This window comes from Cyanistes caeruleus, chromosome Z (assembly GCF_971803275.1).
Source record: "Cyanistes caeruleus chromosome Z, bCyaCae1.hap1.1, whole genome shotgun sequence".
Taxonomy (NCBI): domain Eukaryota; kingdom Metazoa; phylum Chordata; class Aves; order Passeriformes; family Paridae; genus Cyanistes; species Cyanistes caeruleus.
In genome coordinates, this window is record NC_141732.1 from 78,763,564 (window position 1) to 78,774,907 (window position 11,344).

General features: G+C 45.6%; 1 protein-coding gene and 1 long non-coding RNA gene across 3 annotated transcripts in view; one reads left to right on the forward strand and one right to left on the reverse strand.

Annotated features, from left to right (window-relative positions):
• LOC111940990 (urea transporter 2-like) overlaps positions 1-1,954 on the forward strand; it is a 126,089-nt gene extending 124,135 nt beyond the window's left edge. Inside the window, exon 10 of the mRNA XM_023943934.2 lies at positions 1,249-1,954. Within this exon, the coding sequence (XP_023799702.2) occupies positions 1,249-1,518 (270 nt within the window). The 3' untranslated portion in view covers positions 1,519-1,954. The remainder of the gene's footprint in view (positions 1-1,248) is intronic.
• The window catches only part of LOC111940947 (uncharacterized), a 54,998-nt gene that overhangs the window by 23,648 nt on the left and 20,006 nt on the right, over positions 1-11,344 (reverse strand). Inside the window, exons 3-4 of one of the 2 annotated variants that reach the window (XR_015280233.1) lie at positions 6,827-6,983; positions 331-6,144 (exon numbers count right to left, since the gene is read on the reverse strand). The exons of the other annotated variant lie outside the window; for it this stretch is intronic. This is a non-coding gene — a long non-coding RNA (uncharacterized LOC111940947). Of the gene's footprint in view, positions 1-330; positions 6,145-6,826; positions 6,984-11,344 lie in introns of those variants that run through there. 2 annotated transcript variants of the gene reach the window in all.

The following is an 11,344-nucleotide window of genomic DNA, read 5'->3' on the forward strand; positions in this document are numbered from 1 at the left end:
GTTTTTTGTTTGTTTGTTTGTTTTTTAACTGCATCTTGATTTGTTCAGATATAATGTTAAGGAAATGCCTCAAAATTCTCCATGTCAGCTTTGACAACACTGAAATGAGAATGCTGCAGCCAGCTGGCAGGTCTTGCACAGACCCTGTGTCAGCTGAATTGTGCTCCTGAAGACTTTATATCTGATAATAAGATTTCAAAGACCTTTGGAGCATGTTATCCACAATGGGGTTGTGCATGTATATGTGAGTTACAGCAACAGCATATGGTTTGAGATTAAATACTTAGTTGAACATTATCTTTCAGCAATTCCAAATGATCTAAATTTTCATTTTCTTCTTTCAAGGTCTAACTCCTTCCCTGCCCACAGGTATTATTGAAGTTTGAACTGGGTATGAGAACTAAATTGAGTGGGAGACTGTTCTCTTAAGTACAAAGTTATTACATTTGGACAAATCAAGAAAGGAGTGAAGACAGAAATGCCAGGCTCTGTTTCTTCTTTAAGATCTGAGAGATTAAAGCAAAGCCATATTTTAATTAAATTGATTTACTAACTTAAAAGAAAATAGATGAGAACTAGCAGTTTCATACACTGAATGTTTTCATCTGGCATCCTCTCAGTACTATGTAGGTCCTGACATATGTGCTGCTTTACACACACCTGCTTTTGGGAGGCACCAGGAAAAAGGACATTCACTTTTTATCCCTGTGATCTTACTTTTGGAAGGCCTCAGTTTGGGTCCAGAGATGGGGGAACAGAGAGGGCTGAGGGTTGGATGTGATGCCAGTGTCATATAGTCATTGGGGAGAGTGAACATGAATGACCAATACTCCCCATACATGATATTTTACCCAGCAGAGGGTAGAATTTGGCTTTTTTTAGTAGAGAATTCAACTGTCTACATGTGAGCTGGGTGTCTCGGTTTTCACTGCAGCCACCAGAGCTATGGAGCTTGACTCAGCTGCTTCAATTCTAGTGCCAAGCTCCCTTCAGCACCAGTATTGGTGGTGTATATATGATAAATGCCTCTGACAGGACGGAGGTCTGCAGTGTCAGAATGACACTCCAGGTGAAAAACAGACCTCTGTGTGGGCAGCTGAATCCACACTTGGCAGCCACTCTCTCCTCAGGGAAAACTGAGGCCCTCCCAGCTTCCCAAATGGAAGAATTTAGCCAGAGGCAGGCATAAGCGGGGAGACCAAAAAGCGGTACCAAAGTGCACGCCTGTGTCTGTTCTGTCCTGTCCAGCTCGGGCTGCCGGTGTGCACCTGGCCCTTCTGCCTCTCCGCGCTCCTCTTCCTGCTGATAACCTCAGAAAACCCGGCCATCTACAAAATGCCCCTCTGCAAAGTCACACACCCAGAAGCCAACCGGATCTACTACCTGAGGATGAAGAGAAGGGCCTCGGAGAGCAGGAGGGAGGAGCAGAAGAGAAAGGAGCAGAAACCCTCTGACAGCTCAAAAATGAGCCCTGGGGGCACCCCACTGTGCACCCCCAAGAGCCGCCACGCTCACTGATTTCAGGCACACGCAGCTCTGCAGTTTGGGGGAAGCTTTTCCAGCATCACCCAGGCACAGCACAGCCACAAACACCACTTTTGCCAGCAGTCTGAGGGCTGGAGATTCAGCATTCCACGCTGGAGGAATCACAGTTTGCCCTTGAGCTAAGCTTTCCAAAAAACACTCGGGTAACATAATAACAGCTGCCTTATCAATCCACTGGCTGTTAACTTGAAAGTCACTTCTTATCAATAATAATTATAAGAATAGGCAGAAGAACATTAAAGCTGACAAGAGGTTGCATTTAATTTCAGAGGTGTAATTTAACAAAGTAAATATGCTGAGAAGGCATTGGTGTCTAATAACAATAAATAATGTAAGAACTAAGTCAAGAGCTGCACTCCAAATTAAGAGCATGTATATTTGAAAGTGAAATAAACAGACTGTTCTCTTCCTTTCTTGTGTGCCATCAATGTCTAACCCTTTTAATACCTCTTTACAGCTACAACACACACAGGTAAATATTCTTACAGAGCACATCCTATAGCACTTTTGGTGCCATCTCCTGGCTCCTCATTAAGTGCTAAGGCAATGAATATATATGCTTTAATCAGACTAGAAGAGCAGCTAGCTAGCAATGATCAAACATTCTTCTTTTCCTTGAATAATCCTCTGTCTTACAAATAGATCTCTCTCTCCTGCTGACTGCAGGATAGCAAGTCTGAATCCCCACACACATCCAGTGAGAAATAAAAAACTCCATGTAAAGAATGGGATAAATATTCACTGCTGGTGGCAGTTCTTCCTCTCCCTTTCCTAGGGGAGTAGATCCTTTCTATTAAACCACGAGAAATAAACAAGTCAAAGGTTACCACTGCCACCTTATACCTCCTCAAGGTCTTTACAAGAGGGAAGTACCAAATGCCTTAAGGAGGATTTTCACAGGAACTTTCCCAAAATCTCCATGAAGGAAGCCTGACAGAAAGTCTCCCTCATTCTAAAGTTGTTTTAGGAGATCAGTTTAAAACCACAGACCCAAAGGATGTGAGGATTTAAAATCCGGAGGGACTGTGCAACCACAAGCACTCAGATCAGCTGTTGTCCTCTCTGCCTTATGATGTAGGGCTATTTTGCAGATCCACATGAGTATTTTTGAACAGGTGGGATCCCAGCTCCAAAAAACACTTTTTAAAAAGGTGAGCCTGGGCACTGCTCTTGGGATTATTTGTGCCTTTATCGCTAAAAATCCAGCAGCACCAGCATCTGCCACCCCTCTAAATGTCCCCGAGAAACAGAATCCAGGACTGAATTCATCCTGGAAGACAAAAACATGGTGTTGTTTATGTTCAGATATTTGTTTAAACAGGGGAAGCCATTCCAGGAGTTCTGGTAAAATTTAGGTCCCACTTCCTTTGAGCTATGATATTAGCAAACCAATGCTGGACAGTCTCCCATGGTCACTACAAACTGCAAGATCAGGGTCATCCCCCTGTTGCTGCTGCTCTAGAGAGACAAAAAGAGGCAGAATAATGTAAGGGGTGACACACAACTGTCTGAAGACCTTCTCTCTCCAGCAGTCAATGAAATATGAAGTGCACAGGAACTAGGAGAGCTTATTCATGAACAGTTTAATTTAGCTCATGCACAGCATTAGAGAAATATTTGAATAGCAGCAGTGCAAAGTTAGTGAAAAAAATACTGCAAAATAATGCTGGAAGCATATATGTGAAGAAAAATCTCAGCTGCTGTCAGTTATGCCCAACATATTGTTTGTTTTTCTAAAAATAAGAGTGAAGCCCAGGCACAATATGGCTATTGGAAAGGATTTGTCATGTAAGTGCCATTGCAGACATTAATTCCTCAGCCACAAGAAAATCCATCCTGAAATCAATTAGTAAAGCAATTTCTAGAGTTGAAGCCTTCCATAAAAAATAGAGTATAAACAGCTTTTTTAAGTCTCTAGCTAATCAAAAGATTTGAGTAACTATAGCCAGTATTAATAATTCTTGAAAACAGGGAAAACAAATCAAGTGTCTCCTGCAAAGGAACAGCAGACAATAAAAGCACTAACTGAAGCTATCAGTGGTAGCCCAGCAGCCTGATACCTAGAGAGTTCTATAAAAATTTTCATTAAGAGAGATAAAATGTACAGTTTTCAGTGGGGACTAATAATTTTGAGACAGCTCCCAGGGATCTAACATAAAATAAATATGACCATTAAAGGAGAAAAAATTTTAAAAGCATCTTCTATAATTAAAGCCAGTTCACCTCCACCTTAAATAGCACTAAATAAATGTTCCTATACAAACCAGCACCTGGCCTAGCCAAAGCACATGAAAAAAAAAAATCAATCTCCTAAAAATTTGCCTTAAAATATTAAAAAGCAGAACAGACTAAGCAAAGTAAAGGAATTGCAAGAGAGCTTCCCAGTGAATTAATTCTAAGTGGAGCTCAGTGTAAAAAATAGAATATACACTATGCAGTTCCAAGAAAAATGCTTACTTTATTGCTCCAAATATTATTTTTCTTACTCTTGTGTTTGCTTCATGCCCCCTAACAGGAAAAAAATAAAAAAAAAACAACTTTGCTCTTTGAGAGGAAGTTCTCAGCTCTTCTCCCAAAGACATAGGTGCTTCTGTTGATAAGATTGGTCACAGAATTCCTACAGAAAAAGCTGGGAAAAGCCCTTTAGATGTCCTGGCTTGGGTATTGGTGGCTCCAGGATGACTTACCTGTTAATGACTCTTCATGAATAATTAGCAAAGATGCACGGAGGGAATGTGGAGGGAAGGGATTTGCTTTCCCAGTGGACATTTGTAGCAGAGGTCAGAGCCATGCTGACACCTGCACTGCAGTTACTGGAGAGCAAAGTTTCCCTCCTGAGCCACAGAAGCACTGAATCCTTTAGTCTGGAGAAGCCCTCTAAGATCCTCGAGTCCAACCACTCCTCCAGCACTGCTACATTTGCCACTAACCCACGTCCCCAAGTGCTACATCCACACGGGGTTTAAATCCTTCCAGGGATGGGGTCTCCATCCCTGCCTGTCAGTGTTTGACTGCCCTTTCCACAATCCAATCCACTCTAAAACTGGTTTCCATCATCTGATCTTCTTTGGACCTAATCACCTCCTCACAGGGGTCAAGAGCTGATGGGAAGAGCAGCACAGAGGGAGACCACAACAGGAGGTGGTGACACCAAGCAGGGGACACCCCGAGCTGCTGACCTGGAAAACCCAGTGCTGTGCTTCCCATCAGTGATGGGAGAAGTGGCTGCAGCACTGCATGGCACCCACAAAGCAAAGCATGGCGGGGTTAAAGCCTGATGAACACATTTCCCTGTTGGCCTCTGCTCTCAAGCAACCAGAGCTGCTTTACAGCAGAGCCTACTCCCTGTTCCATTCAACATTGCTGTCAGCTTAAAATAAATACTGTCCTTTTTTTCAGCCCTTCTGCAAAGGACATCTCTTCTTCCCACACCTGCAAGCAATCAGTGCAGACTGATTGGAGCCTGAAATCATCAGATGCAGGGAGAGTATGCATCTCTCCCCAGCACCTAGGCTGGTGGCACAGGGAGCCAGCCAGCATCCCAGCAGGCACCAGAAAATAACAGGAAGGTCTCTGTGTCCTAGAGGGGCACTCCAGCAACATGGAACCTTCTTACAAGCTGAAAAACCCAAAACTTCAAAACTTATCAGAAAAAGATAATTCCTAAAAATATCCAGCTGCTGGGGAGTTTCTCCGTGCTCTGCCCATGACAGATTCCTCCAGTCTCCAATGACAGACATATTGCCCAACACTGCAGGATGATTTAGGTTTTCTGCAGATCACATTTGCCAGGGTTGCAGAAATATCACCACCCTGAGGGGGAGACCTGTTTGCTGAATGCTGTTCCCTCACTCCCTCTTCCTCTACGTCAGTTTTAATTTGGGAGATGGAAGTAGTTCAAACAGGAAACAAGCCCTTGATTGCAGTTGATTTTACAGTTCTCAGAGACTCTTTTACAAACTCCTACAGCTGCTGCTGCAGCTGGAATTCACACATCCCAGTGGTGGGATAAGACGTGGGATGGCTCTGTGGGAAGCAAAGGTTTCTTCCACCACGTTGTGCCCAGCAATTAATTTGAATATCTCTGACTTCTTATTCAGCAGCTTCTGAGTGCACTCAGTAACCTCTTGCATTCAAGAGCTTAAGGTCTCATGGAACTGCATCCTCACATCCACCTTCAGGTCTAGGTTTTTGCATAGACACTTGAGGCAGACACAAACCCCTGCTCCCAAAATGTGCATCTTCACACAGCACAGCAGGGTTGAAGCACCAAAGTGCGTGCAGAAGCCCTTCCAAAAAACATCCAACTGTGTCACAACCCAAAATGCACAGTTGTTGGGGCTGTTTAGCACATCCCAGTCTCTGCAAATTAAACTGTGCTGTGCACAAGGCAAAGGCAGAGAGACAGAGGCGTCCTTGACCTGTGCAGCTTAAAATGGTCTGGAATCTTTTTCCCCCAGCACACCCTGTCCTGTACCTGACAGTGCTTTTCCACACTTCCCTCATTTCAGCCAAGTGCTGACAGGTCTGTTGCTCTGTCTTCCAAATATCTCTGCTCTGCAGAACCACTCAGCCAGAAATCAGGGAGAGACTTTTTGTCTTTGGAGAAAACAAAAAAGTCAGAGGTGATGACAAACTGTCAGCCAGTGATGGTTTCTTACTGTAGCCTAGTGAGCTTAATTCACTTGTGCAAATTAAATCACATTAAGGACATTTCCCCTCAGCAGAAACTGAGTTATCCAACAGATAAGACATTTTGTTGTTTTTTTCTTTTACCTAACCCAAGATGTGCATCTTTACTGTGAATGGATTTATAGCTGTTTGTGCTTGTGTGTGAAAATGTTGCTCTGCAGTACTGCTTGCATAATCACCCACAGACAGAGTAACTCTCCCTCTATCCATTCCTCTATCCATATTAATTTTCAGTTATTTCTACTGTCTGAAGGTTAATTTCTGGATGCTACCAGTCCTCTTGTTCATTAGCAACCCATGCTATGTACAGCATCTTCCACTTCTAGTAAGAACTACTTGGCAAAAAAGTAGTGATCACTGGGATTTATAGGCTGAACAAGTTTCTTGTTGGAAAAATTATAGTATTCTGCTCTATGTTAAGGCCTAAAACATACATCTCCTACAACATACAGGTTTTTGAGAATGGATGATTTCCTTGGAAGCAGCCATACCCTGGGTGAGACTCACAGCCCTACCATCAGGGCAAACATAAAGGGCAGGGAAGTTTATTAAGCTGAGAGTAGGTGCAGGGAAGTGAATTGACTCTCACATTGCAGAAGTGGATGAAGAAGCAGAAAAATATTTTGTCTTGCATCATAAAAGGAGCCAAGTCCAGCTTTGTCATTTCCAACAGGATCCTGCTGCCCTGAGGTAGGTTTGGGAAAAGAGCCTTTTTGAATTTGGGCTTTTCCCTGGAGCTAGGACACCTGAAGCAGAAAATAAGAACTATTTGAGTTTCAATTTCCCATCTTTACTGAAATACAGCAATACAGTCAGCCTCTGGCTTCAAAATCCCTCCAGTATTTCAGACTGTTTCAATATCATGGTTGGACTCAATCATCTCAAAGGTCTTCTCTGAACAACTATCCTATAATGCTGTGATTCTCATGTGGATGATCCAGTCTGCCATGCTAGAGATGACCAGAAAAACAAACAGCCTCGATGTTCAGATTCAGGCATGAACCAGAGAGATTTTCTACCTCTCAGCTTCCAAGTCCAGGACACACATGACAGGTCCTTCCTGCAGCCTCAGACACATTTCCTGAGCTGGACACCATGGGCACACTGGTGAATGGGATGGTTCCAGGGGGCAGGTCCTCATCACCAAGCTGCTGAACCACCACTGCAGTCTTTGGCATGTGCTGGCCTTGGATAACCAGTGCCTTTCCAAACAATTCCTCTCCCCCACTAGCATCAATGTTTTGAATAAATACCTTGAAAAAAATTGCAGCTGAAATAAAGGAGTTGTTTTCTACCCCAGCACTCAGAGCACCAGCCTGCATGAAGAGAGTCTCTCTCTAAAGCTGCCACTTATTTTGCCATGACAGAGCAGAGCTTTTTTGCACACTGCTGTAGCTGTAAGACGTCTACAACCTGCTCTTCACAAATTCCTGCCCCACTCCTATCCCAGGATACAGAGACTGTCGCTCCTAATCAGTAAGCTGGTTTCCAGATATCACTTCTGCACTCTTGGAGCTGCATGGACTGAGGAGATGAGTCATGAGAGCATGTCAAGGTGGACAGAAGGGACAGTGGGTCTCCAGAGCAGGTAGGAAGAGGAGGAAAGCGATGCTTTAGGAGAGCTGGTAATTTTGGGAGCGTACATCATCAAGAGCAGTACACAGAGCACAAGGAGATTGAGCTGTGCCAGGGCCAGGGAGCTGCTCTTTGTGAGCCCTCTGAACCAGGAGATCTGAATATTTGCTGCAATTTCCACAGCTGCACACGTGGCTGTGCTGGAGTCACACCAGGAGAGGGAGATGGACACCGGAGCAGACCGTGCTCCGCTCCAGCCACTTACCCCACCCCATCCCACTGCCACACAGGGCAATGCCTTCCTCTAGAGAACTTCTACAAGCCAAAATGTAGGGGTAGAAACTTCCCACACCAGCTCAGCTTTTGGGTCGCTCTGTATAAACCCAAAATGATTTGCCCTCAGCAAACAAGTCCAAGATTGTGACAGACCCTGTGGTGCTCTGTGCTGAAACAGACTTTTCTGCTCTTCACTCACTCATAAAAACAAGAAGATGTGAAAGAAAGTGGCCATGGATGTTGATGGGGGCTGACTTGCCCCTGCAGGAACCCTGTCTGTGGGTCAGGCCAGGCCACAGCTGACCAGAGGTGTGTCCTCAGCCAGGACATGGGCTCTCTCCCACCACATGGCTCTCTCTCTCACTCCTGCCATACTTCCATTACCACTGCCAGCCCTCCACACACCTCCACAGGAACTACAGACTGGCAGTACTTCTGGTAGTGAAACATTAAGTTTGGTCACAGTCAACCCAGGTGAGCTGCAAAAGTCCCTCACTTCACTGTATCAAATTTGGAGCATTGCCTCATTTTGACACTCTGTCCCGTTACATCCTCAAGGACAAGTTAATGAAGAATGGGCTAAAATAGGTGTGAAGCAATTTGGATTGAAAATTGGCTAAATGGTTGGGCTCAAAGTGTTATAATTGGTGGCACAAATTACGCATAGAGGCCAGTCATTAGTGGTGTAAGCCAGGCATAATAAGGTTAATTTCTTAATTAATGACTAGAATGTTGGAGCAGGGTGCTCAACAAACTTGGGGAAAGCACAAAACTGGGAGTAGTGTTGGGTATACCAACAAGAGGGTTGTGTTGGCATCCAGAGGGTCCTCAGCAGAGAAAAATGGGCTGACAAGAACCCCTTGAAGTTCCAGAAGAAGTGCAGAGTCCTGGGGAGGAACAATTCCATCTGCACCTGCTGGTGGCCCTCCAGCTGGAAAGCAGCATGGCAGAAGAGGCCTGGAGGGTCCTGGTGGTCACCAAGGTGCCCACAAGGCAGCAAGGTGTCCATGCAGCAAGAAAGCAAATATCTCTGTGGGCTGCATTAGGGGGAATCCTGTCAGCATTTCCAGGGAGGGGATCCCTCCCTTTCTCCCACAAGCACTGGTCACAAATCACATATCCACACCCCAGTCTAGCAAAAGCAGACCAGGACTTGGGGTTTAGCAACCTGTAAAGCTCCATACATGGATTTACACCGTTTTAAAATGCTGTTGGAGTCCAAGGGCTGATGCAGCTCCCTGAGCAGACCTATTCCCATTGGTAAAACCTGAGTCAAGGAGCACAGCCAAAACCAGCAAATCTGCTACCAAAGTGGTTTTAATGCACCTCTTCAAGGCCACTGAGGCTTGAGAGAGGAATGAAGCCAAAGTGTGTGAAGCTGAATTAGGGCCATTAGAATATTTCCTGGCACAGCTGACCAGTTCAAGCTTTGTACCCAGCTGATGCAGCCAGACAGCTCCTGCCTGGCAAGCTAAACCAGTCAGGCATCATTCAGCATTTTCCTGGTGCTGTGTCTGGTTGAGATCCAATGACCAACCCCTGCTCTGACCATGTCAAGCACCGGGCCTGGTCCAAGGGATGTGCTCAGAGACACCTTCCCAGAGAGCACAGAAGAAGAAACATCAAGCATCTTCACCAGCAGAGAGCTGATGAGGTAAGTCACAGATTTAGACCTCTTAAATCACACAGAGCTGAGCTGTCAGACACCAGCACCAGCTGCCTTGTCCTCAGCACCAAGTGGTCTTTCACACACACCTAAAACCAAGAGGCAGCTCTCTAGTCCTCTCTGTTTCCTGTATGAAAAATTTACACACATTTACCTGGCCACCCAGAGCTGGTGGCCCACTCCCAGGCAGGTGATATGTGACAGCTGGTTTTTTTGGATTTCAAGCAAATTTTCAAACACATGGCACATCTCAATCCTTTTGCCTAGGAATGGCCATTTCAGGCTCAGTTTTCCCACCTTGAACCCCAAAGAATACCTACATCCTTGATTGGCCAGCACTGGAGGTGATGGGCACCAGAACTGGCACTGAGTTACATCTGGGAGGTTTTCTACCATTCCCACCTTTCTGCATTAATCCTACACAGAGGGAATCTCAGGCCTCAGGCAACCAGGAGAGCTTTGCCTGGGGCACACAGCTGCAGGCAGGCATTCCTGCATCCAGCTGGCTGCACCTGGGATCCAGTGACTCTGTCACATGGCACTGGAGGTCTTCCCTGCTCTGCCTCCAGCCCAGAGCAGGCTTCTGCCAGGGGCCTCATTCCCACAGGGCATCAGCAGACTGTGATCCTGTTACTTATTAACCAGCTCTGATAATCTAAACAATGCACCACTCCAAGATATCCATCACTGACCTGCCAGCCATGGGCTTTTTTGTGTGTCACTCCAACCTGTCAAATACCTCATTAAGGCACCAGAATCAGACAGAGCAGTCCTGAATCTGGTTCCTTTGTACAAGGACATGTGGTGGCAGGACAGGTGGGAATGGCTTCATGCTGACAGAGAGCAGTCGAGATTAGATGTTAGGAAGAGATTGCTCCCTGTGAGGGTTTGGAGGCCCTGGCACAGTCCCTGCCAACCCTGTCCCTGGAAATGTTCCAGACTGGGTTGGATGGGGCTTGGAGCAACCTAGGATAGTGAAAGATGTCCCTGCTCATGGCAGGAGGTGGAATGAGATGGGCTTTCAAGTCTCTTCCAACCCGAAAGATTGTGGGATTCTGTGACCCTGACATTTTCTCCTTTGGTCAGATTATGGTGCTGGTATCACCAAGGCTGTGAGTTCATTCCCTGTATGGGCCATTTACTTCAGAGCTGGACTCGATGATTCTTGTGGGTCCCTTCCAGCTCAGAATGTTCTGTGGATCTGTGATTCTCTGGGGGAAAGAAATGCCCTACAGCACAACCCAGGAATGAGCCCTGCCTGCCCCCTGTGCTGCCCCCATTTGAGGGAGAGCTGAAAAGATGTTATTTGAAATAACTTGAAGCCAGGCCTGGGCATCTCTGAAATATCACAGCTGTGAAGCTAAAAACTCAGTCTGAGAAGACTCCCTGTGAGGCTCTTCCATCCAAATCACCCAATGCATTTCCCTTCTTTGGATGCAGGGATTCATTTCACCAGTCAGAAAGCAGAGACAGCCCAAGGAGAAATTAATGGTAAAGGGAAAATATGTTACCTGCACTAGAGTGAAGCAGCTTCCCCTGCAAAATTTCATGTTCTGCTGGGTGCAAAGGCATAGGATGACAGTGTCTGGC